Source organism: Hippoglossus stenolepis, chromosome 7 (assembly GCF_022539355.2).
Source record: "Hippoglossus stenolepis isolate QCI-W04-F060 chromosome 7, HSTE1.2, whole genome shotgun sequence".
Taxonomy (NCBI): Eukaryota; Metazoa; Chordata; class Actinopteri; order Pleuronectiformes; family Pleuronectidae; genus Hippoglossus; species Hippoglossus stenolepis.
The window spans coordinates 17,880,904-17,907,642 of record NC_061489.1 but is presented as its reverse complement, the minus strand read 5'-3'; the positions used below and the strand labels follow the sequence as shown (position 1 = coordinate 17,907,642).

Below are 26,739 nucleotides of genomic sequence, written 5' to 3'. Positions count from 1 at the left end.
TAAAAAAACAATCCTCTTTCAGGACCTCAGTGCTGCCAAAATTAAACATATTTCTGCACAATGCAAAGTATTTTTTGCTGATAATACTTTGCTAATTTTACTCTGTTTGGAATTTTGAATGCAAGACTTAAACCTGCACCAGAGTATTTGTGCATCATTGTATGGCTTGAACACTTCCACCTCTGGCTACTCGTCACTATGTTGATCGTCTGTCTCTGTTTGACTTTCCTATGTACTTTCTGCGATGTGTAGCTAGTTGTACTGGTCTGTGTGTTTAAACATGAAGATATTCACATATGTGAACTGCACACTCTACATTTACACGCTACATTCATACTCGATCATTGCTCTGAACCCTTAAGTCTTAACTGGTACAGAAGACTTTCTTTGTCCAAAGATGAAGTTCAGAATTCTTGAAAACTTGTGTTTGTGCTTCTTTAACCTTCTCAGTCTAAAATTAGTTTTCTCAGCATGACTTGGAGCCTGGGTCACTTCTTTATTCTGCAGTTTGTGTCCACCAGGGGTCACTGTACAGTTTATTGGACATTTCTGACTGTGGTAAATCACCATTTGCACTCATCCTGCAGTTTACTATGGATGTTATGTATTCCAGTGGAATGTGGCACAGCGACAATAAAAAATAAACTTACATTTAAAACCCACCTATTTAGTTTGGCTGTTATGTAGTGTTCATAATTTTAAGGTTTTATTTCTTTGAATATTATTGATTTTCCTATTAAAAAATATGTTGATATTCTATTCTAATCAAACACCCGTAAATACATTTGAATTGTTTAAAATGTGCTATATTATTAAAGTTTAATTGATTGATTGATTGTATAAACAGAAGAATCGCACGGTTATTATTATGATTTTATTGAACATAATGTAACATTGGACAGGCCAACGCAGACAATTAATATTTCAGAGTCACTCTGATTCAAAAACTAATTCTGTGGTGATATTCTGGATTATTCTATAAATCTCGCACCAGTTAAGATACAAGAAAAGGCCACTGGGAATGTGTTGACACAAAGAGTAAATTCATCTGGACCAGGCCATTCATCTTCAAATTCATATTCAAGATAAATACACTTTATCATGACAGGAAAAGAATGAGCAAACACATTTTGGTAGAGCGGCAATTTAAGGCAAGTATACGTTCTGGTTTGTCCTTCAGTGTCGACAAGGCACCCACTTGTCAGAGTCCATCAATTGGAGGCATTTCAAATACAGAGCACTCATACACGGACATGGATCAAATGACAAAAAGTTATCTTGTTTATGCATCAATACCAAACATTCATCACAGGTTTATTCGCTTCTTTAGACCCACTCACAGTTTAAAACAACTATTATAATGTGTCCTGGTTTATTTCCTGTCGCTAAAATAAGAACTAACAGGAAATAAACTTGGACCCAAGCTGTTTCCTACCTATGCAGCTCTGGTAAAATGGTCCACGCAGGTTTCAAGTGACTTTTACAGGAGAGTACGTTTATACTGATCACTTTTATGGCTTGAATAAGACTGAACCTCCGATTATTCAACAGAATGTTCCCATTGGAATCAAGCCAGTGTCAGTTTCAGACCAAATGTGAGTGTAGTTCTTTTATTTACCTTTAAAGTAATCTACATGTTTGTTTTTATAATCCATTCTTACTTTTCCAACATGGCTTAATTGTTCTGCTGCACGTTTTGAAAGTGCAATAATAATAAAGTTGATAAAAATCACACTAGTGATACACCAGTTAAAAGAGAGGAGGATTTGTTTCTGTCTTTGGCATCAGACTTTACACTCAGCAGCCATTTTCTTTTATATATAGTCACCTACTATTCATCAATACATAACTTTCTACATGTTCTGTCAGATCTACATTTCATCTTTGGATTCTGTTTATGTGAATCACTTGAATCAAGTCACCACTAAACGATAACATCATCCAACGTATTTAAGCTAAAATATATATAAAGCTTCAGAAGAGGGTAAAACCGGCGTCTGAAAAAAACAACAACAATCCTTCCAGTTTGTCCGTAGTGTTTTGAGTACTTCACTGATTGTCATCATCTTTGCACCCTGATTAAACTGCTCTGCGAGTTCACCAGACACTGACACAAACAGGTACCTGCACACAGGACGGCTCGTATGTACACACGTGTTACATGACTAATTAAAAGCCCGAACAAGAACGTAACCAAACAGTGAGTTACATATGGAAGAGTCAATGAGTGGCCCAGTCAAGAATGCAGCTGAACAGGGCAGAGTGTGTGTGTGAGAGAGAGAGAGAGAGAGAGAGAGAGAGAGAGAGAGAGAGAGAGAGAGAGAGGATTAGAGAGTGAATGTGCTCATGTGTGTTCTACACTAGACTCCCGGGCCACGACACCACAGTCAGTGTGACTTTGTTCTTCTGCAGCTTGAGCATGGGGATGAGAGACGAGTTGTTCATTCCCACCGTCGTGGCTCCGTTCACCGCCACAATCTCATCACCGCACCTGGAGAGAACCACAGGCCAGTCAGAGCGATGAAAGGACACGGGAGCAGATCATACTGGAGTCAAACTGGGGTGAACTTACTTGAGGCGTCCGTCAAAGTGAGCAGGTGTACCAGGCACAATGGTTTTGATGAAGAAAGGCTGCTGGCCGTGGCTCTCCTCGTACCCCCCGACGATACTGAAGCCCCAGCTCTCGTTGTTGGTCTTCTGCAGGACGATGTCCCGGCACCAGTGCATGTGGCTGAGACAACGAGGACACGGTCAGAATGAACTTTTTCACACAAAGGACAGACCCTCCAGGAACTGATGGTAATGAAAGCTTCTCTACCTCGGTAATCCCAACCAGCGAGTCCACAGCGGCGTCCAGTTGAGGGCGTCATCTCGCGGGTCGTCCATAAGGTCCAGTTCGTCCATGGTGGCGGCCTCGGTTTCCTCCTCTGAGTCATCGGAGAGCGTCTGGATGACTCGCAGCACCACCTGGGCCTGAGCTGTCTGAGCCTTCAGCACCGAAACGGCCTCGTTGTAGGTAAACTGGGTCAGATCCACACCATTGATGCTCAGGAGAATGTCACCTGAGGAAACACATGGTGTTGTGAAGACAACCGTTAGTTCAGGGGGTCTTTGTGTTCAACATTAGACATCAGTTGATTCATGGATTAGAAGGTTGATTGCTTTGAGCTTTAACATGTGATGAGTTGATGTTCAGGACTACAACTAACTATTTGTTAGTTTCAGTCCTGGTTTAATGTCTTTATCATTATCTTCGAGTCAAATCCCTTATTCAAAGTTAAAATGGCGGATGGCCAGATGTTGCTTCCTACCTCTTTTGATGGTTCCATCTCGGTGCAGACAGCCGACAGGCTGCACACTTGTGATGTAAACAGGCAGGCGGCTGCGACAGTCCCTCCCCCCGGCAATGGTGATGCCCAGTGAAAGCCGAGGCTCCTTCTTCAGACTCACAGTCTTCTCATGGCTGGAAAACCCACCTGGAGGATCCTGCATGAACAATGAGACAGATTCAAATGAAGCAACGACAAATATATTTATCAACATCACAGTTTGGATTTTTAAAGTTATGCTGGCCTTTTTCCAGTGTATCATATTATTGACAAACTTTATTGCTAATTACTTTAATCCTATCTTGTTTGAGAGAACATGTTGTCAATTTACTTCAGCACCTCGAGGATCTTTTGACTTAATTGATTCTCGTAGAAACAAATGTGAAACACTTGAGTGGGAGCTGAGAACTAAGGGAAGAGGGAACGTGTGAGGATCAACACTAGGCTCTCGTAGAGGAGGAGATGTGTGGAAAATGACAGTTCCAACCAGCCCCCTTGTTTCTTTCTTGAGTCTGTAAACCATCAGAAGGGAAGCTCGGGGGAGGTGGGGTCTCTTCCTCCTCCCCAGCAGGGAGCCCACCCCCCCCAGCAAGACGAAAAGGCTCCACTCTGCAGGCGAAAGCTAACTGTTACCAGCTTTGATCCTCTGCCACCCATAGAAACAAGCAAAACACAACAAGCCAGTGGCTGTGTAGCAGGAGAGTGAGCAGCACCCCGGGCCTTTTGATCAGGACAGAGGGAGGCCCCTGAGAGCCGCTTTCATCTCTGCACACCGACGCAGGTGTCTGCTCTCAAAGCTTCTCACCCCCAACTGGGGGGTTGCTATTCTTTCTACTGACAGTGTATGGTACAACTGAGTGTGACCGACAAAGGAGCGGTCATCACGACTACGTTGTGTTAACAGAAATGTGCAAAGTTTGTTAGATACTGTGCCCAACATTGTACTTAATGATCTTAGAAGAAGTTGAAATTGGAGCCGTTTACTGCTGGTTATGGGCAACAACAAAAAAATGTTATCTAAAATATTAATGATAAAAAGGAGACAGGAGTAATTTGTCTTAGTTTGAGAGTTAATGGTCTTTATATTACCTTCATGTATGTGGACTGTCGTCTGAAGTACTGGGGCTCAGGCGCCCTCCTCGCTGCTCGTCCCTGTTGTCCCTCTCTGCTGCTTCCTCCTTCCTCCTGAGTCTCTGCAGGTCTCATCACCACAAAGTTCACACGTACCTCACTGGCCTTAATGCGCACAAAGGAAAAGCAATTACTTCCACAGAATATCCATTGTCAAGAGAGTTTGAATCATGTTAAATCAGTCACATTAGCAGCCCGACTACTTGGAACCTTGTTTTAATCACTTTCACATTGTGTGATTTAATGAGCGCTGCAGCCTCTAATCGAGCAACGCTTTTTTTGTGCATATTGCATAATTACAAAGTAACTGAAAGCAGTGATTGTTCTTTGAAAATACTTGTGGGAAACTAAAAACCAATAAAAAGGGACTGAATCGAGAATTGAGATGATCTGTTTGCATGTTGTTCGTCTTCTTTGTGTCGCTCTGGGGTTGATTTTCTCACAACATAGCTACATTCTGACAAGGAATGTATGTTTTCACCCAAGTCTCTTTGTTTCTGGGGTTTTTGTGAGCAGGATTACGCAAAAACTATGAAACTGATTAACACCAGGGTGAGGGATCGGGCCTGGTCCTGGGGAAGAACCCATAAACTTCTGGTGTAGATGCACATTAAGGGGCAGATCCTGGAATGTTTTTTCACTTACTACAATATCATGTGTACAATTGTTCTGCCTTGGCTGAGGTATGTGCTCAACTGAGAGCGATTCAAGGTCATTATTGTGATTTATTTGCCAACTAAATCGACAATTTAAAGTGTGTTAAATTCCATAAACGCAGCAAAACAAACCAGTCCATGCTCACAACCACATTATTACACAATAACCTGTCTGTGCCCAAAAAAGAAAGGTTCAATATACAGAAGTTAACTCTGCAATAATAGTGTTAATGTCATTTGTATTTAGTCATCATGTCTGTGATCCTTTAATATACCTGTATGATCTGGGCAGCGCTCTCCGGTGTACCATGTCTGAGGTCGTGTCCATTAATGGCCAACACTTTGTCATTGTTCCTCAGTTTTCCATCTTTTGCTGCCAAACCCCCAGACAACAAGTCCAGGATGAAAACCCCACTCTCGTCCGATTTGCGGATGAGTTTGATTCCGAGCGGTTCGCTGCGCTGACTCTTCATCAGCGTCACCTGCAGGACTGTGCCGGGGTTGTGACTGGAGGTAGCGTTGCCGTGGGGACTCTGAGAGGGCTGCAGCACGGTGGAAGTGGTGGAAGAGGGAGCGTGATGATCAGACCGTGGATCCCTTGTTTTGAAACCTTTCTCCTGCATGACAGTGAGTCTGAGGAGGGAAGGCTGCCGCAGCACTGCGACGGCCCGTGCGTGGGGGACTGAAGCCAAGCTGATATCATTCACCTGTGTACACAACACCACAGAGAGGAACAGAGACACAGACACTGCAGTCAAACTGTAAATGAAGACTGACGCTGGGAAAAGTTTTCTGTCAAGCGAAAAAGTTAAATTTACTACTTGTTTATTTTCACAGTTTAAATGATGAGCCTGTCAAAGTGTCCTGAGAATCTGATGTGAAATTGGAGCGAAACAGAAATAAATGCATCAGTTCAGGGGGAAGAGAAAGATCGAGTTTCAAGAGATCTGTGATGCAATCTGCCCTCATCTGTCTTCACGTGCACCAGCTTCCCACAGAGCCAAATAGAAAATTAAAAAAAACTGTGGCTAATGTTCCACATCCTGAAGGCAGGAGGACACACTGAGGAAGGGGTGCCAGAGCCCAGGCTGAAGTTTCAGCTCATTTTACTGTGGAACCATGTGGATCCGGAGGGTAGAAATCCAAGGAGAGGAAGCCATAAGTTATTCAAATCATATTCTGTCCTTCTACTCTCCTCTATGTCCACTTCCAGAGAGCCTGTCATACCATTACCTAATAACTGATTAAATAACAAAGAACATTAAAGTTCAATCTACTTTATATTTGGACCCTGACCCTCTCAAAGTCAATCAGTGACAGCAACCAGGTAGAGTTGTTTACACTGATATGACGTGTTTGCGCTCAGCAATAACAAACCACACCTTGTTACCATGGAGCTAAAACTTGTTTATCTTGAATGTCTACTTTCTCGTTCCCAGCAGAAGAGCGCTGCGTATACAGGACCATGAGAACCCATTAACAAGGTGTTAATGCAGAAATATGCTGAATTGAAGCGTGTCACGATATCGACAATGCCACTGGAATACTTTTGAATTCCCATGATGAATAAGAGATGATCATGTGACATCACGGCCTGTATTATCTCAACACTTTCCTCAGGTTCATGAGTCCCTCTCACCTCTAAGATATGGTCCCCTGGGGCCAGTCTGCCATCACGCCCTGCCAGTGAGTCCCTGACAATCTCCTGGATCACTATGTTCCCCAGCGGTGTGTCTTTCCCCCCCACGATGCGGAAGCCCAGCTCCTCCTCCGGCTCCTCTCTGAACAGTTCCACCATGTTGGCCTCGGCCACCAGACTAGACCGCAGAGGGGTGTTATCTGGAGGGCAGAGGGACAGAGGAGCAAGTGGAATTAATATGGCTAAATATAAGCTTTTATAAAATCTAAACCCTAAATAACTTTATTAGTTATTATTAATTTACAAATCTATAGTAATCAATCAAAATATCATTATAGTTTAACATTGCACACACACACACACACACACACACACACACACACACACACACACACACACACACACACACACACACACACACACACACACACACACACACACACACACACACACACACACACACACACACACACACACACAGCTGTGCAATGATGAGTTATTACTGACATTTCACGAACTGTCACATTTGGCTACTGTTTGTTCATTTACAGCTTCTCTGACTTTATCTTGCCACATCTTTATATTGACGTTACTTTACAATGTTACAAAATAAACTACACAAGTGATGGACAGAGGTGTGAAAAGATAACAAGTTTTGTAATTAGTTTTAAGAGCGATTTAAAGTAACCATTATGTAGTAATAACTCAAAAATAGCTCTTCAGGTCTTTGTCAATTATGTCCCTTATAGATACTATAAATAATGAGCTGCAAATCTTATCGAAAAATCAAACTGCACATACATTTTCCGTGTTTAGATAAATGGAGAATATATTGTACCAATCTCTTTACTACACAGAGATAAAAACTGATCCGCTTATCTAACAATTCTGGAGAAATCTTTACAAATAGAGACACAGCAGTAGTAACCTTCATTTGAACTTTAGGTGACGACTGTTCTCACCGAGCACAGAGAACAGGAACATAGATCGGAAACGGAAGAGAAGCAGAGTGGACGTCTTCCTGTTAACATCACAGTATGCTAGGGAAAGTTTCAGTACACTGACCTACAGTGAACTTTCTCCATCTTGGAACTGGTCTGTACGTACACAGAGACCATACAAATGTTTATATACTGCAGCAAACTCCTCTAACTGTGAAGTCCCTCCAGCAAAGACAAGAACCCAGCTGACTGCAGAGGTAGTAAAAACCTGGATGAGTCAGAACGCTGACATTTTGAAGAAAAAAAAAAATCAATACATATATAACTAAATTAGATTTAAAAGTGTAAACTCGTTGTACTTCACCGTTTTATTTTTATTTTGAATAGCATGCAGCAGTGATTTGACTAAATGCAAACGTCTCTGGGATTATCAGTTGCCTGGAAACTAGATTTCATTGAACTTTGGTCTGTGGAAATATCTTGTCAGTTTCTTAACCAGAAATGCGTGAGCTGGTGCATTTTTCTATGTCTAGGCTGATGATTCACCTGTGACAGACTAAGAATCAAAACCTTCAGGCTATAAACATCAGCAATTCCCACCCGTGTGTTTTGACAACAGCCCCCACTGGAGAGGGTGAGCACGGGGATTTCAGTTTTCTGCAATCGGCCGAGCGGGGGAAACTAATTCCACCACGTCTGGGAGCTTCCATAAACATTATTCACTGTCATTGCCAAAGAGTTGGACCAAGTGGTGATTGTAATCATCATGTTAGTACAGAACACAGACTATTGTGATTGGCTCACTGTTATAAAAAGGTAAAAATGACCTCATACCATCCTCGCTCTCCTCATAGGCAGGATTAATCAGCCCAGGCTCAGGCTGATCCCGGCTGGGATTTCGAGAAGACAACGTTGCCGAGTGTTTGGCATCACCGGGCGACTCCCCGTCACTCTTGCGTCCCTTTAACTCATTCCACGAGGGCCTCTTCCTTTTCTCTGCTTCCTCCTTCAGTCTTCTGAAAACAGGACATCTGTGGAAAGACAGGGACAAGGAGGAAACTAGTAGAAAAGAATGACATGGGTGATGATTGACATTTTTGTTCTAAGACAGGCATTTTCTTGAGTTTGCCTTTCACATATGAAGAACGCAGCAGGAGATTGTCTGAGTCGGACATGTTCCCCATAACAGGAAAATGTCCATAACATTCAGGCGAGGGCCGGCGTCTAGGTAGAGCATGAAGGAGACAGTTCATGACGTAAATTTCACAGTGGAAAACACAATCAACACGGGCGCGGCCCTTTTCACCAAAAGCGCTCGAGTCTCTTTCCAAGTTGACATCTTCGTCAGCGTCTTCTTCATCTATCGCACCACTTTTTAATCCTGACGTATTTTTTGCATTAGAAACATCAGCCACACGACTACTTTCCTGTTGTATTCTCTAATGGGCTCATTCTGACCTTTTTGGTACATTTGACACGGCTCTGGCAGGAAAAGTCCAGGAATATTTCCAGAGCAACTGACTCAGATGCCTGCTTTTACACATATGCACGTCTGAAAACCACTTTAGACACAACACATGAGAATAAGCATCTTTACAATGGAGAGATGTTATTTAATGTTTCTAGTTAGGAGGAGTGCCAGATGACCGGGAAAACAGGGAGAAAGAAAATCAATGTGAAGTGTTTTCAAGCGGAAAGGGGAGATAGTAAAAAAAAAAAAAAAGAGAGTGTATTAATGCACATGGTTTAAACAGAAGCTCTGTGCAGATGAATAGACAATTTCACTGCATTGCAGGTTGTCTGGGTGAGATGCATTGAGTCTGATTAAGTCAGTCAGAGTGCTGTGACGGCCGCATGCTCCCCATGCCTGAACTTTGCCTCCTCGTTGTTTGCACAGAGAGGCGGCAGCAGGACTACCCACCACCCACAACCAACTACATCATGGCTGGGATGATAATCACCACGCTGGCCATGTGAAAAACAACTTGAATAACCTGCACCTCATCTTGAGCTCATTAATAATAAGTTACTGTGCTCATAGAGGAACTGAGGCTCTGACCAGGGATGCAACACCTCCAAAGAGGAGAAAAAACAACAAACATTTGAACGACACACAGAAGAGAAGCAAACAACGTTAATGATAGTTTGTCTGTGGAGATCCTCAGTCATCCAGGTCATGGTATATCTAAGTGCTAAAAAAACATGTCAACTGAACCTGGTTGAGTTAACGCTAATGATAGTTATTTCACATTCCTCAGTCTGTGCCACAGAGTTGGGGGGGCGGCTTTTTAAAATAATAATTTAGAAACACCACATATACAGTGCTCCAGTGGAAATATTTACGATATTTGTGACAAATTTTACAGAACAATAAATAAAACTCAAATGCTTCCTGTTGTCTCAATCAATTAATAATTAGATTCTGTGATTGGCCCGGGATCCTTGTACCCAAACACCTACACTTTAATGTGCACTCTCTCATGACAGGCACACAGACACGGTCGGTGGAGAGACTTTATCATCTTTTTAAAATTTTGTTTAAAACTTTTTTAAGATCCACAGGTCAACCAATGTGGCAGGATTTCTCCCAGTGCTCGGTGCTGACCAGTCCAACTATGACACAGGCTTATATTTCACTGTATGGCTGTTAATGATAATGTGAACAACCTTTGTATTTAATAAGGGAATATACAGTATTTTTTGCTCATTCGTTTAGATCCTACTGCACTCGATCATCTTATCCAGGTGAAGATCTAACTATATCCCCCGAACCTGCTGCCATGACAACACGTACGTCTCAACCTGACTCTTACCTGTTGTGCAAGTGAGGCTGCAGTTCACAGCGCTGCATCTGCTGCTGGCACTCGTCGTAGTGAGGACACATTACGATCAGCTTATCCAGTAGGTTCCTGACCAGCAGGCTGGAGGGACGGCACTGATGCAACTGCAGCCGCTGGCGGTCCACGGGGCAGAAGTCCTGCTCTTTTAAGAAGTTGCTCAGACAGTGAAAGCAGTAAGTGTGGCCACAAGGGGTGTCCATGGGTTTGAGCAGGGGCTGCAGACAGATGTGGCAGACCAGCTCGTCGTCCACCTCGTCCTGGTACTCATACAGGTGGCTGTCCTGGCCATCATGCTGCTGGCCACACTCCTTACAGACCCGTGCCCATGAGAGTCCTGCAGCAGTGCTGCAGCTGCTGGTACCTTTGGTTTCTATTGTAGCCATTGGCTGAGGGAGCTCAGTCCAAACCTCAGTGTCCTCTTAGATCTTATCTCCTCAGAAACGGTCTCTTGTAAAAGTCTATGTCTGCATCTCCAAAGCTGAATCCATAGTGAAAGTGAAACAACAATCCAGAGTCGTCAGCTTCTCCTTGTCTTCATTTTGTTCTTTCTGTTGAGAAGGAGAAGCACAGTTTAGTCTATTGGAGAATTTGGTCTATTCCTACTCATACTGGCCAGCTCCACAGGAAATGACAAATCCATTGAGCAGCAGCAATAAGGCAGCAAGCCACAGCTGCTTCCTCTCAGCAAGTTTCCTGAGGGACAAAGGGAATTCTCATCTCAGCTAAAAGTCACCGCGCTCAAACAGAAAAGGGCGAAAACTCTGTGAAATGAGGCAGGAGAGCGGGACTTAAGTCAAAGCCCTGCTAATGGGGAGGAACAAAGACATGGCACTACACGAGAGTAGGAATTTTGAATGAACTGGGCAGAAATGTAACCCCCATCTCTAATGACCCCTTGCACCCAATCAGCAGTGGTCCCCAGCCCTTTGTGCCAATCCTAATCTCCTTTAATGCCTTCTCATAAGGAGAGTGCTGATTAGAAACACATTCTTTGTGGAAACTTTTGATTGCTCACTACACATATGATAAAAAAAAAAAAAAAAGGTATTTCATGAATCAAACCAAATATATTAAGTTTCAGCTCATGAAATCTATTTTGTAAAATAGATTTCATCCATTGGAGGCAAGGTTGAAGGGCTTCCATGGAAACCACAGCAGATAATAAATGGACTGAAATGTAAATGAGTTGCAATAAATTACTTTTTTTGCAACATAAGCGAGGAGTTTTTGAGCTGAGCACTTATGACCTAATGTCTGAGTGGCTCGAGGGACATAGAAACATTCAACACACCACAAAATGCTACTTTAACATCAGAAATTTGCCCCTGAATATACAAAGTAGTAAAGAAACCTTGTACCTTGCACATAACCACAGATGAAAAAAAGAGGAAAAATAAGTCCACGCAATTACCTCACTACCTTCAGTTGCCTTCCCTTAGTGAACCAGTCCATATCTCAGCCACAAAAGAACTGCCTTTACCTCAGTGTGATTACTTTGGAGCGACTCACCCGAGATGAAATCTTTGTTGTCAAGCGCCCAGTAGCCACCGCACGCAAACACAAGACTCTAACATAGCGGCTGCCTGAAGCTCGAATGAAACCAGAGCCCTGCCTCTCCAGCAGCACACCGTCAGAATAATGTGTGTGTGTCTGTGAGCCTGTGTATATGTGTGTGTGTGTGTGTGTGTGTGTGTGTGTGTGTGTGTGTGTGTGTGTGTGTGTGTGTGTGTGTGTGTGTGTGTACCGGTGTCAGGAATGCAGAGGGGAATTGGTGTAACTAGGCAGAGAAGGGAAAGAGAAGTGCTCCTTCTGCCTCTCTCCAGCAAATGTGTGTATATTTATGTCTATGTGCCTGCATGTGTGTGTTCCGGGACTCAGACTGCTGATGTTGCACTACTCCAGGTAAAGTACTCTCTATAGGCGAATGACTGATTGCAAACACACAAGCCTGATTACAAGTGTGTGCGCACACGTCTTTCCACACACACATGCATCCCAGCTGAGGTCACACAGGCCTTCTTTCTCTCTTTGTCTTTACTTTGTGCAAGTGATACCTTGTGCTGTAATGGATAGCGGGCCATGGATCCTGTAGCTCCGGGAGAGAAGCACAGTAGAAACTAGGCTGAGCGCCACTTATTTAGAAACCACATGACCTGCTGCACCAATGAGACAATAAGATATAAACTCATTACCCTCATGTTAAACACACGGTGTTCAACTGTAAAAGGGCAAAGCAGGTTCTCTTATGATTAAAACATTCATAGCCTCATTCCCATCAAATTCCGTGTCTACTGCTGTATTCTTAAGGTGCAGCATTTGCTTGTCACTAGTTGGGAGTCACAGCAGATAGAGCGATTCCAGAGGTGGCTGACTCGGAAGCCATCTATCAAGCCCCCCTGTTCCCACACAAACACGACAGCTGATCACTACGTTTGTCAAGGATGCAGCATGAAATCAATAAAAAGTACTCGTCTTTCTTGGGATCTTCCACATGAAATGGCGACTTGTCGAGATGGTTCAGCGTAAACCAAAAAAGTGCAGTGAAGACACGATAAGTCGATCGATTGATTTGTCAGTTAATCAATTACTCGACTCACAACTTTATGAATCCAAGTCTTGCTGCTTCTCTCTTTATAAAGTTAATAAACTGAATATCTCAGAGGCTTTGACTGAAAACATTCTGCATTTTGAATACGTCACCTTGGGCTTTAGGAAAGGTGGACTGGGAGTTTTCATTATTTTCTGGCATTGTACATGAAATATTTTCTAGGCCAACAGAAATCAGACGATGTTTTTGTAATTGGATGATTGTTTGAGCCATTTTCCAAGAAAAAACGACAAACATTACCGAGTTCCAGTTGACCAATGCACAAGTTCAGCTTTTAACAGTTGCTCAATCTTTTCTTATCTCTGGGCTCTGGACTATTGGTCAGAAAGGTCAAGCAAAACGAAATCGTAACCTCAGACTCAGATGAGCAGGTTTCACTATTCTCTGACATTTAACCAGGCAAACTATTAATGAAGTACTAAAGGAAATGATAAGAAGTTTTTTTGATAATGAAGCAGCAGCTACAAATGGCAATCTGAAGATGTTACTTTGTTCTATCAGACATTATCTATGACTTTCTGACTAAACTCTGACATAAACTCCAGAAAACTTCTTGAAAAATGTCCTTGAGTTTGCCGTTCACATATGAAGAGAGCAGCAGGAGATTGTTCAGGTCAGACATTTTCACCACAACAGGAAACTGGAATATTCCGTTCAGGGGTGGTGCATGGAAAGAGATATTTGTATTCTTTTGTATTCTTTTTTGAAAGTTTTCAGTTAGATACATCATCAACGCGCCCAGTCGCTTGCAGTGGATTTTCCAGACAAGCTTTAGCTGTTTTCTCACATGGCCTCACTCAGACATTTTTTCAGGACATTTTCCTAGAGGGGCTGGCAGGAAAAATTCCAAAAAACATCCGGAGCAACTGACTCTGACATTTGCGTTCTCACATAAAGCCCCACCAGAAAATTTCAGGGAAAATGTCCGGGGTTCAGTTCAGGTCTGAAAGCAGCTTACATAACAAGATATAGATTAATCCTAATCCTACACTGGTACAAGAAAATTATTTCCCAGGAATCCCACACTTAAAAGAAATGCTTATAAAACTAAGACAAGAAGACAGTTTTGCAATAAATGGCATGAAATGTGTTTTTTACCGGTTGAGAGTCAAGCAAAGTTCAAAGCAACCGTGATGTGGGGACGCCTCGTCCAAAGCCCTGTGCTCATGTGACAGTCTGAGCTTTCCGGAGAAATGTCTGTGGCCCTGCAGTATCCTCCAGTCTCCCAGAGGATTACACATGGTGGCGTTCCGTCGAGGCTGAGCCGAATCACTCGCTTTGATGGCTGATATGAGTCAGTCACATGCACTGCCACACCCTCAGTGAATACAGGTGAAGCCAAAAGAAAAAAAAAATTCTCCACTCCGTGAGACAGGAGGTGTGTCACGCTTGCTTCTGCTTACACCAATGTCTGGAGTTAGAAATAGACATTACACACGGCGGCTACACGTGAAACGGAAAAAGAAAGACACGTCTACCCAAAGGTGAACGACTACGCTCCTCAGTGTCTCAGAATAACATCAGCAAAAAGCTCTAACAAGGCCAAAATTAGACTTGAATAGCTTCATCATGTCACTTGTCACTAGAGATGAATTGAATATTTTCTCGCCTAAGTTAAAAATAGTATTTCCTTTCTTTCCAAAAATAAAAACTATCATATCCGTCAAATGTTTCATCTATTTTGAGCACTGTCTGGACATTATGTAACAGCTGCACAGCAGGCAGAGTCTCCTGCTTTAAATACAATGACCTATATTTGCATTGCACATGTATAAGCAGGAAATAAGTCCACCATCCTCCAGAGAGTTTCCCACTCCAGCTCCCTCCTGGTTTGAGCTTTCACACGACCCAACCAGCCACAGACTGGAGACACTGGGCTGTGGTACCAGTGTCTCCGGAACATATCACACATGGAGGTTAAGCTCCTGAGGCTCCCACTGTACAGCAGCCAGGGACAAAAACATCACAAACACCACCCATGGGTTTAACTCTGGATGTCCCCATTGTGTTCAGCATAAAGGATAAAAGGTAGCTACTTTCTCAAGGGATTTTCCAAAAATGCGGCTGCTGGATAAAGTTTGAACATGCTAGTTGTAGGTACAAATTCCCCAAATGCAACAACATGTCTTCAAAGATCTTCAGGTTTTTCTGTCTTCTTGTATTTTCCAAGAACATTAAGATGTGTCAGCAACTGCAGAGGTGCCAAGAATACAACAACAGTAGCGTCAAAAGTCTCTAGGCTGAATTTTATCGATTTTACAGTTTGACCAGGGGCGAAAAGAAGTAGTCAAATTCTTTGCCTGAGTACACAAGTACTTTGTGAGCAGTACTTTGATTAAGTACTTTGAGATGTGAACTTCTACATAAACTGTTGGGCAGTATAATCTCTAATGATGCATCTACAGCTGAGGGGATTCAAAAGTTACCCCACATACCCAACATCCTTCCAGCTTGAAGGAAATCGGTTCAGTAGTGTACCCAACAGTTCATACAGTTGTTGACAACATTAAAATACTTCTTGTATGTACATATCAACTAATACTGTAATATATACAATAACACTCTGAATATTTAGTATATTTAATTTTGACATTAAAAGGACATTTTAAGGTCAATACTTGGGATGGAATTGTAACTCGTGATACTGTGATAATCGACACATTGCAAGACAATCATATAACGATGCATCGTGATATCTGTCTAACTGAAGAAGAATACAAAGGCAGGATTTGTGTATTTATTCACTGCAATTTGGGGTTTGACACAAACTGGGATGAAACAATAGACAAAAAGTTATTTAAGTCTTATTTGAGTGTCTCTTTAAGATGTGACAATCACGCTGTCACTTTTCAACGTGCCATCTAATGTAAAATAAACAAAGACTGCCAAAAGTCCGTATCATGTGTACTTTTACAACTAAATAACTCAATATTGATGTGTAGCGCCAACATTACGATAATCGCCAGGACTAAGATATGTAACCATATTGATATTTTGTCCCATCCCAAGTGCAAATGCAGTATTTCTACATGTAATAGAGTATTATTACATGTGCTCAGTAGAAGACAGGTCTACTTCATGTGCCTCCACCTCTGTTGTGGTTCCACTGGGACCATAAATAAGTCAGTGTCCCCCCTCGTGTCAGACCAGTGCTGTTGGTTTGATGCTTATCTCTTGACTGGGAACCACCAGGAGACAGCGCAGCTCAGAAAGTTCCCGTGTCTCAGATGGAGGTGAACACATCAGCAGCGTCGGTCTGACTTCACCTTCACGACCGGCAGCTAAACGCGACACATGTAAACTCACTGAAAAACACCGCACACACGCACACACACGTCTCAAAGTGACGAGCGGCTTCATCCTCCATGTTTGTTTGTTCCCACAAAAGCAGGTCGGTGGTATCGAGGCGACACCGAAACTCGTCTTACCTGCGTGAAGGTTGTTTTCCGGAAGCAGAAGCTAACCTCCGTGCGGCTCGGCTCGGCTCGGCTCGCTAAAACAAAGAGGTCCGTGTGTGTGTCTGTGTGTAAGTCAGCGAAAAACCACGGTCACAGACACACACACACACACACACATGTTATAATGTTAATACATGTGTTTACCTCGGTGCTGGGGGACCGCACAGCTCCGTCCCAGGTGCAGTTCAGCCTCCGGACACACACTGGGCGACTTTCCCAGTTTCGAGCAAACGTGGTATCGAGCTGAGAGACCTGGTGGTGGAGCACAGGAAGGACGAGAAGAAGAAGAGGGAGGAGGAGGAGGAGGAGAAGAAGAAGAAGAGGAGGAGGAGAAGAAGACCATCCAGGTGTAAACACACACACACACGTTCACATTGTGCAGTGGTGCCTTTACTGTGATTCATATTAAGGCTGGGCAATAAATCCATGTCAATAATCATTGTGGTTCAGTTTACCACCACTACTTTCACTATTTTTGATAAAAATGTCATTTGGCACATTACACATAATAATATATAAACATATACATGTGAAGAACAACAAGTGAACAAGTATGAGATAAAAAAAACATACGTACGTATGATTGTGTATATATATATTCATATCATATTGTATACTATTGTGAACTTATACCTATTTATATTCATACACATACATCTTTTTATAGTTATAGCATATACAGTATATAGTATACTGCTATTTAATATACGATGCTCAAATTAGCAGATACCATTTTATACTCGTATTCATATTGTTTACCATACCTACCGATACTTCTACTTATATTCCACTATACTTCACTACATTTCATATTGAATATTGTACTTTGTGCTGCACTGTATTTACTTTGCAGATTCACCAAACAAAATATGATCAACATATAAATAATAACTCCCATGGATATTTACCCATTGTTACATTAAGTCATTAAAATGAACGGCTACAAGATGTAACTATTGAAAACATCAATGATCAAACCATAAACATGATATGGTTTTGAAATAAGCCAATTTGCATAATGACCTTTTACGTTTGGCACTGTAAGGTAATATTATTATGATAACTTTTACTCTGAATACATAACTTATACTGTCATCCATCCTTCCATCCTTTAGCTAGCTCATCCTCTAAAGTCCCAGTTGACCAGAGTTCTTCCACTTCTTCTACCACTATGCAGTGTAACATTTCATTTTGTATGTGAAAAGGAATGTTACTTGTGCATGTGTTCAATCCATGACCACTGTCATATGACCCAAAACACACATACCAGTGTTACTGGACTGAAATGTTATGCAAGGTTGTATTCAGATTATTACTTCTGTCCAAATGTTGCCTGTTAGCAGACTAGTCTCAACACTAAAGCTAAAAGGGACAACACTTTACAAAGTGTCCCCATTATGTATATTAAAACACCTCTCACTCACTTAAAGTGACAAGTGGCATTTGTCATCACTTTATGGCAGCATTTAAATTTGTGATTGACATATCACAGTGTATATACTGTGGATCTGCATACATGGCTGTGAAATCTGGAAGGAAATCAGTTCAAGCGGTGACAAAATGCACAAACATTATTTATATTCACAATATACATATATTCAGACTGTAGATTTAAACAGTTATGATAAATTGATATAATCAATTATTTATTTTTACAATTAACTGACGAATCATGGAATACAAGAAAAATGACCAGAGCCAAATCTGACATCTTTAAATATCTTATTTCACCCAAAACTCTAACATATTTACCTCACTGTGAGTTTATTACGATGATCATTAGACTCATACTTAGGATGCTGGAATCAGTCAATCTTTGATATTTCTGATTGCTGACAATAATCTTTTAGTCGATTGGCTAACTGGCTTAATTTGAAACAGTATCTGTCTTTAATAAAATGCACAAATATCTGTAATGTGGATGCTTAATATTAAAAAAGACGTATATTTTGGGACTGTTCCAGTTAAAAGGCCTCAGACACATGATCACTGGGTGTAAAGCAGCATACCCCCCCTGCAGAATAGAAGGGAATTCTCTGTGCCATAAAACCTCTCTGTGAAAGCCTGTTTCCCCCAGGATTTATAGCTGTGGTAGGAAGCTCAGTACAAAGTGACATTTGCTGATACAAGCCCACAGAAAGAGACGTGGTGGTAATACAGACATCAATTGGTCTGTATGTCACAAGACAGCCAGGAAGTGAGGCTACTTATCTTAACATCGCATGGGGTCAACTGGGGATGTGTCATCTATGAAAAAGTAGTTTAACCTACATTCTTGTGTTGCCTTCAGCCTAAATATAAAGACGGGGGATGTATCCATTGTTTATTATAGTACAAACCCTAAAATAACATGAAAAAAAAATAGTTAAAATGCATTTCTTAAATACATATTAACAAATTATTAATGCATTTTTGATATAGTCAACAAACAAAGGTCTTTGCAAAATGTACAACATATAACTTCCTATTTAACAATTTCAAACGGGTTATACTAACATAGTTTAACAGTAAACCAAGAGTGTTCGCAGAACTATAAGAGTTCTGCCAAAAAAGACATTGTTAACAGTGAGTTGACAGAATGATGGTTTGTGATAAATGTGGTAACAAAGAGTCTGGGAGAGAAAAGTCTGAGGGTCCGACTCCAGTGACTGTCTGCATAGATGAGAAAGAGTGACACCATGTGTTCAGGACAAGTATTATAACTCCACTCTTTATATAAATAATAATAATAATTGTATCAATAACAATAATAGAAATAATAATAATATTAATAATAATGATGATGATGATGATGATGATAATAATAATATAAACCTTTAAAAACACAGTTACAAGGTGCTTTATAGGTAAAAAAAAGGAAAGTCAAATAACAAAAAAAAATTCATCTTCATGTTGAAGATCACACAGCAATAGAGCACAGACACAGAAATAGAGAATGCTATGAATAAGATAAGAGAAATAACAAGCTAAAATATTTTCAGTAAAGGTCAGTATAGGAGAAAGTGCAATTTAAATAGGATAAATATAGATATCCTGCAGTATAACAGTTGATTGGTTGTTGATTACATGTGACAGAGTGACAAATGTGGTCAGTGTTAAAGTTGCGTATTTAAAACCATCATTTGTCATATCAAAATCAGATAGTGTTAGTACTTATGAAGATGCAGATTTAAGATATTTTACATTTTGTAGACTTGCGATCTTTGTAACTATCTTGTGGCATGTTTTAAATAATTCTATTTCTCAGTTATAAATTGCGTCGGGGTCTGATGGGAAACTTGGTGGTGGAGTGAAACGACAGAGACAAGATAAACACTGACCAGACAATAAAATACATCCTGAAGCTCTGTCTTTCTCTGTCTCTCTGTCTCTCTCTCGCACGCACACAAACACAGCTCCGTGTTTGAGCGGCAGAACCTACAAACAAGAGAGACGCTGTTTGTCTTTCCTGGGATCAGTAAACATCCTCAACACAAACAAGTTCCTCTGGAGTGAGAGAGAGGAGAAACTCACACCGTCAGGGCAGCTGCACTCTCACTACACCTCGGTCTTTGATGTCCTTCAGAGGGAGCTGATAATGGACGCCTCCTACATCTTAACTCTTTTAATTGGAGCTTGGATGTAACAGGTTGCTGCCGTTGTCTTGGCCTGATGTGAATTCAAGGCGAAATTAGAGAGAGATTATCCTTAATTTTGAGTCGTGAGGTGAAAACTTGTCCAAATTAAGGTAGAGACCTCTCTAGCTGACTCACACTCGTGTATAAATCCTGTGTCGCTAAAACAGAGCTCTGTGGCTTTGGGGGCTATCATTTAATTATGTGGAAATAACCTGATTATGATATAAAGCTGGAATTATTCTGCCATCAAAACTTTCTGACTCATCCTCTCTCAGGCTTTTGTTTCTACTGAAGATGTGCGTCTTTAAAAATCGATCACAAATGTGTAGATTCATTTCCTTTTTTTAAATCAGTCTAAAACATTTGTGCAATTATCGTTTTTTTGTAATCGCTTCTCACACAGGTGTTAAAACAGTGTATTTATTTAGGACTATGTTCATCCATGTATTAATATACATTTGGTGCTATGGTGAATACAGGAATACAGTATCATGTTTCTACCCTTGAAATGGAGTTTATTTGCTCATTTTGGGAACTGTATTTTTTCTCCATATTGTAATGACTCAACCTTAAAGCCGATGTTAATCTGAATTTATTCATTGATGATAAATCCAAGGGAAAAACCAAAAGTACTTTAGTCCATCTGTCAAAACGTCCTTACTCACCCTTTCTATAGCTCTCAACTCACATTAACTCTAGTGAAGGTGTGTAGCTTTGAAAAAAATGGATCACAAATATGTTCTTTTCAACTGGGCAATAAAGGTTTTAGTTATCAGTAACCAGGCAGGTGTTAAAACTGTGCATTAGTTTGGCACTGTCTTCATCTGTGGGTTAATCTACAGTTGTGTTCTGGTGAGTGTCTTTGGTAGGAGATCACCTCAAAATAGACAAAAGTGCTCACGTTTGTTTATAATACTGAATGTGTCATTCCGTGAAATGTTGAGCCTCATTGATTTGTTTTTAATAGTGGCGGTCTATGGCAAAGAGGCCTTAACAACACAGGCAATACTTCTGGTCTTTTTCTGAAATTTATTGATCATTTTATAAATATTGAATATCATTAAACTTTTTTTTGGGGGGGGGTTCCAAGTACGACACCTCACAGGGCCTTGTTCTGTGAAAGAGGCTTTAGCGACAAGTACATGTGTATCTGCTCTTTTGTTTTTAACTGTTGCCAAGGGGAAACCAGGGACACTTAAACGTTGCAGCAGCTTGTTAAGCCCCCCCATGGCCACTCCAGGCATAAAAATCCCTCCTCCATTTTGCCCCGGGCAGGACAGCAAGGCATTTGGTTCAGGCCACAGCTCGCACATCAGCCTCAGGTCCTGTCTGGCTGCCACATGACAGCTTTTAATCAGTGACTTATGAGACATAACCCACCAGACAACAGTGTGACATTCAAACTTCTCTTCTGGGGACTCATGGGCATTTGTGTATTTTGAATTGACTGTTGATTTTGGCTTGCATAGGCCACAACATGCTACATCATGTTGTGTTTTTTGATTTTGGTAATAGCCAGGCATTATATGGTCTCTTAGCTCTATCAGAAATGTAGCCATGTAAACATGATGGGGCAGCACGATAAGAATGACACTATAGTGGGAAATCTTGATGACAAAAAGCTTGTATGTTCATGTCTGTGAGTCAGAAGAGACCTTCCAGTCTTCCCTGTGTAAATATGCTTTAGCCCCAGATGATCTTCAAGGCCTAGCTTGTTTGTACCTGCCGTGTCGTTCTGCTCGTCTGCCCAGCATGACACCCTGTAGCCCAGGATCAGCCCTGTGAGGATCAAAAGACCTTGGTGATTCTTATCAGATAATATTCTTGTCCGCCGTCCCTCCCCTTTGAGTCCAGCCTCCTCACACTGTTGACCTGAACCATGCACACTGTTCCTTATGGCCCTTTGGCCTTTCCTCTTCTTATCACCGTGATGGCCATGCCGTGATAAGGCCGGTCCAGCCTTGGGACAGAAGGAGGGTGCAGTCCGCTCTTCTAAACCTCCACAGTTGCATAACTCGGACACTTCAGGGCAGTAAAGAGGTTATCTCCGCTCTGTGCGAGTGCTAGTGTGTTTTACACACTCACACCGTGCAAATTATATTGATCATAAATGTGATCTGACCTGTACATTGTAGGTATGTGATATGCACATGCAGTATGCCAGTCTCACGTTATTATTTTATTATATATTAGTTAATGTTTGGCATGTTTGTGGCGATATCGTGTTGTTTTCCTGCTGGGAATTTGTTTTGAATACCTGATCATCCTTTTAAGAGAATGCTGAACACTTTCTAACATTGACATGTGATAGCAGCACATCTGTCTGCGTTACATACTTTTATGAGTCTGCCGGCAACGCAGACAGACAGGGAGGACTGGTGTCCAAAGTCACGACCCTGCCCTGACCTGGATGAAGGAAATGGTCACGCTGCTCGAGACAAAGCAGGGCAAAGGAGAGTCTGAGGGGCTGGCTGGTCAGCCTCTAACAATGGGTCCGTGCTCTAAGACCGCGGGCCACACAAAGGCCAGAGAAACCCCCACCTTCCCACTCCCACATTGCAATAGAGCTGGCATTTCACACTGGCCTGTGAACAGCCATTCAATCAAACTACTGTTTAACCTGACCCCTGACCTACACAGAAATCAAGATGAGTCTGGCGGGATGTATTTAGGTAACTGACCTCACTGACCTTGCTCCGAGCCAACCATCGGTTACTACACAACCCTGTCACCTTGCCTTCTTCAATGAAGTGAATATAGTGTTTTTTTTATCTTTAAATCAAGTATCTATTCCATTTTGTAATTGTGATGCCAAATTTCTGTGAATAATCCTTTTAAGCATGTAATCAATAGGCTCTCCAATAAATAATGTGTCTAGTGATGGGTGTTGGGAGCAATAGCTCCCTGGGGAACAAGGGACACCACCAGACCCTTCGTCTGGGTCAACTACCCTCGAGCCAGGGCTGAGAGAGGCAACCACATGACCCTCTGCCTTCTCAATGGACTGCTCCTCCCCTCTACCTGTACGTGGCTCGGATCAAGGTGTGGGGGCTGCATATCAAACAGACTGGGCCCTTTGATGTGGATGGAAACACAAACACTGATTTGAGCAGAGTCGTAACAGCTTATTTGTTCCCTTTAGTCATTCATTGAGCCGCTTGTTGAATGTGTATGTCTTCAAAGGGCTGCTGCATGCACCGGTGGTACAGTAGCCGAGGAGGCTGTGAGAGCGCCCTGGCCTCGTGGGTTGTGGGAAGGCCATCTGGCTTCCTGTTCCTTAGATTTGATATTGATTTATTGGCTGTACATGGGAAGATAAGGGGACACCAGCTGCCAGAAGTTCTCCTCTGCATCCTCACAGACAATGGGCCTCCTGGTCATCCACATCCTGACTAAAGAGCTAATGCATGTTAAGTTCTTACAAGGAAAATAGAAATCACCTAAAAAAAGAACACAATTAGATATTTTTGCACAAATTCTGCATTAAACTTTAGATGTGTGTGTTTTTCGAGGTGATGCTTAAGGCTGTTTTTAAAAAAAAGCGACAGCAGTTGCAGAACTAAATGGAAAATGGACCACAAATTGGATGAAATTAATCATAGATTACCTAATAAGTTATGGACCAGTACTTCCACAATGATTACACAGATAATTTCCTTTAGGCTACACATTTATTGCTGATTCTACATTCTGTGCGACGTATTCTAGCACACTTAGCATCTGCAGGGCTGAGATAACACTAGTTTAAATGTCTGTCATAAAGACAGTTCCCAGTAATGAGGTGCAAAATTGCATTTACTATTCCTAACAAACCCTGACATCCTTTCACAGCTTAACACGTCACAGAAACCATTAGTCCAAAATTAGGCTCCTATGCATAACATTCCTGTTGAGTGAGCACGGCAGTTTGGCCTTGTCGGCGGAGGTGTCGAAATGGTGTTACAGTGAATTGTACATATGCCTGATGATTCTCACCAATACACCTCTGACCCTTGAAAAAAAGACACACACACACACACACAGACAGACTGCTCCCCTTCCCCCGTCCCATCCCTTTCTTCCCTTTCCCCTCCCCTGCCAACACAAGCCTGTGATGTGACTGTCTCAGATAATGAGGTGAGAATTTTATTGCTGCAGTCTATGAGCCTGGCACCAGTCCGTGAGGCCCTAGGCCCCTCTGGTATTGGGCGCCCCCTGTTGACCGCCGTGAGCTCCCACCATAACACAGACAGCCCTCTCGGGTCCTGCAGCGATGCACTTCAAAGTGGGAGATCAATGGATGACTTGCGCATGACATCCAGAGAATGACAATGCCTCAGCCAGCCTACACCTACTGCTACGTGCCCGGCCATAGAGACACAAAGACATGCAGGCTGCTCCCGCACTACACTTGCTGCATGGAGGAAGTGCTCATTCAGGAGGGGGCTATACATACAGGAAGAAGGCAGTGCTCTATCTGTATTCTATAGTGACAATGTCAGGGGCAGAGGAAGGACATCAAGGAGACAGAGGGGCAGCAGATTCTCGGTGGCGTCCTGCTTGATTGCTGAAGCATTAATTGATAAGATGCAGCATGAGTCCACGTCACGCCACTTATCTTTAAAGAAACCTGTCACATTATCTCGTGTCTTACAAACTACACACACATATGACAGTGAGATCAAAGGGTTTTGAAAGTGAGCGTTTTTATCGTTCAGGCGAGAAATTAATTTATTCCTACTGTGACATTTCTTCTGTTAGATCAAGTAAATGAGTCCTCTTACCAGCCTGAGCCTTGTCATACAGGCCTCTAAATTTGTATTCATTTGCCACGTTCAATTACCCTGTGAATTTCAAACTAGTAGCTTAATTGGTCGATCTCATAGGAAATGAAACATGAGTGTCTGCACACAGCGCTCAGCAGTAATTGGCTCTGCACTTGTTCCACCACCTCTGCAATGACCTCCACTGCATCAGAATGAGATGTTTGAGTTTTCAGAGGTGAAAGCCAGTATCACTGTCACACATGGGGGACTTTTTGTGATCAGGCCTTCGTTTTCCTCTGGTTGGATCTGTCATTCCAGAAAGGCCTTTGTGAAGCAGCCAAGTGGTCCAGCCGCAGACAGAAGGTGGGCTCCTGGCGTGCATCTGAGGTTGTCAGCCCGGCAGGGGAGGGAGGCGCTCCCAGCGGGCCGAGACAAGGAGAAAACAAACATGATGCCGGAACAAGACAGTGACGACAGATCCCTGCTGATAAATACAGTTACACAGTGAATCAGACCTGATGTATTCCCTCAGTAGATTGATGGACATATAATTCATCTGATTGGTGCATATAATGACACAATGAGGAACCTACATGAAAAATAAATAAAAATGCCTGACTGCCAGTCTGTCTGCTTTGAATATAGACTAGACTGGCAGTACATATCAGTACTGAAGCAACTACAATACATCGGCATGTAACAATTATAGTGTTCTCATTTTACTCATGGGTTTCATGGAAATAGATTTTACTAATAAAAGACCATCCAGTTAAAGGTTAAAAGCTGACCTTTATATGAAATGCCAACTTTTAATATATTAAACAGGAAAAAAACACTGTACATTTCACTGTACATGAAACCAGGAACTAAATAAATGAATTGTGCAACTAATTAGCAGTTACCACTTACTTCACCCCAGTTTCCGTCACATCAAGCGAACATGTTGTACTATGGCGCCACCTATGGAGACAATGAAACCCAACTCAGGTAAAAGGGTCTGTGAAATAAGAAAACATGGTTTAAGTCAGCTACTCAAACCAATGTAATGGAGATTATTTAATGGAAGAGCACATGCAGCATGACTACTTAAAAATATACTTTTGTATGAGGCCTATTTGACTGTAACCATTATGGAAAACTAAATAACCACAAACGGATAATTACTGTACTAAAAGTTAAGAACAAAATAGTACTTTTCTTGACTATTTTATGCCACTTCATACTTATATATATAGATATATATATGTATTATTATATACTTATGTTTCATACTTATACTCTAGCTTATATACATACAAATATATATATATATAGTGTGTACAGTGTGTAAGAGTCTGCAGGTGTGTAAGATTCAGTGACATCTAGTGGTGAAGTTTCATGTTGCAGCTGAACACCCCTCGCCTCACTCCCCCCTTCCAAACATGAAAGAGAACCTGTGGTCGCCTTCAGTTGTCATAAAAACTGAAAAGCTGTTTAGTTTGTCCAGTTTGGGCTACTGTAAACAAAACATGGCGGCCTCTGTAGAGAGGACCCGCTCCAGATGTAAATATAAAGTATTTTAATATAAAAGCCCCATTCTAAGGTAAAGAAAACAACAATTGGTACAATTTAGATGAAACACACTAGTGAAAACACCACTAGGATTATTTTATATTCAATTTCTGCCAATAGATCCCTTTCACCTAAATCTTACACACGGGACCTTCAACTTTCAACTTAAAATTGTACTTGTTCATAACTTCCACTGGTGACTATCTTGATTGTCCATCGGAAAG

The 26,739-nt window shown here is 41.8% G+C and overlaps 1 protein-coding gene across 5 annotated transcripts; it reads right to left on the bottom strand.

Annotated features, from left to right (window-relative positions):
• Positions 1-860: 860 nt before the first annotated feature.
• On the bottom strand, positions 861-16,875 carry lnx2b (ligand of numb-protein X 2b). 5 transcript variants are annotated; one of them, XM_035161367.2, is made up of 10 exons: positions 16,747-16,875; positions 10,510-11,084; positions 8,531-8,727; positions 6,756-6,955; positions 5,392-5,823; positions 4,419-4,565; positions 3,312-3,486; positions 2,819-3,062; positions 2,573-2,731; positions 861-2,491 (listed from the first exon to the last, which is right to left on the bottom strand). In XM_035161367.2, the coding sequence occupies exons 2-10, from the start codon at positions 10,917-10,919 to the stop codon at positions 2,356-2,358; spliced, it is 2,100 nt and encodes a 699-aa protein (XP_035017258.2). In that variant the 5' UTR covers positions 10,920-11,084; positions 16,747-16,875; the 3' UTR covers positions 861-2,355. The 5 variants fall into 5 exon arrangements, with proteins under 5 accessions (XP_035017258.2, XP_035017260.2, XP_035017261.2 ...); XM_035161369.2 differs by lacking the exon at positions 16,747-16,875 and adding an exon at positions 16,573-16,733; XM_035161370.2 differs by lacking the exon at positions 16,747-16,875 and adding an exon at positions 12,046-12,183.
• Between the last annotated feature and the right edge of the window lie 9,864 nt (positions 16,876-26,739).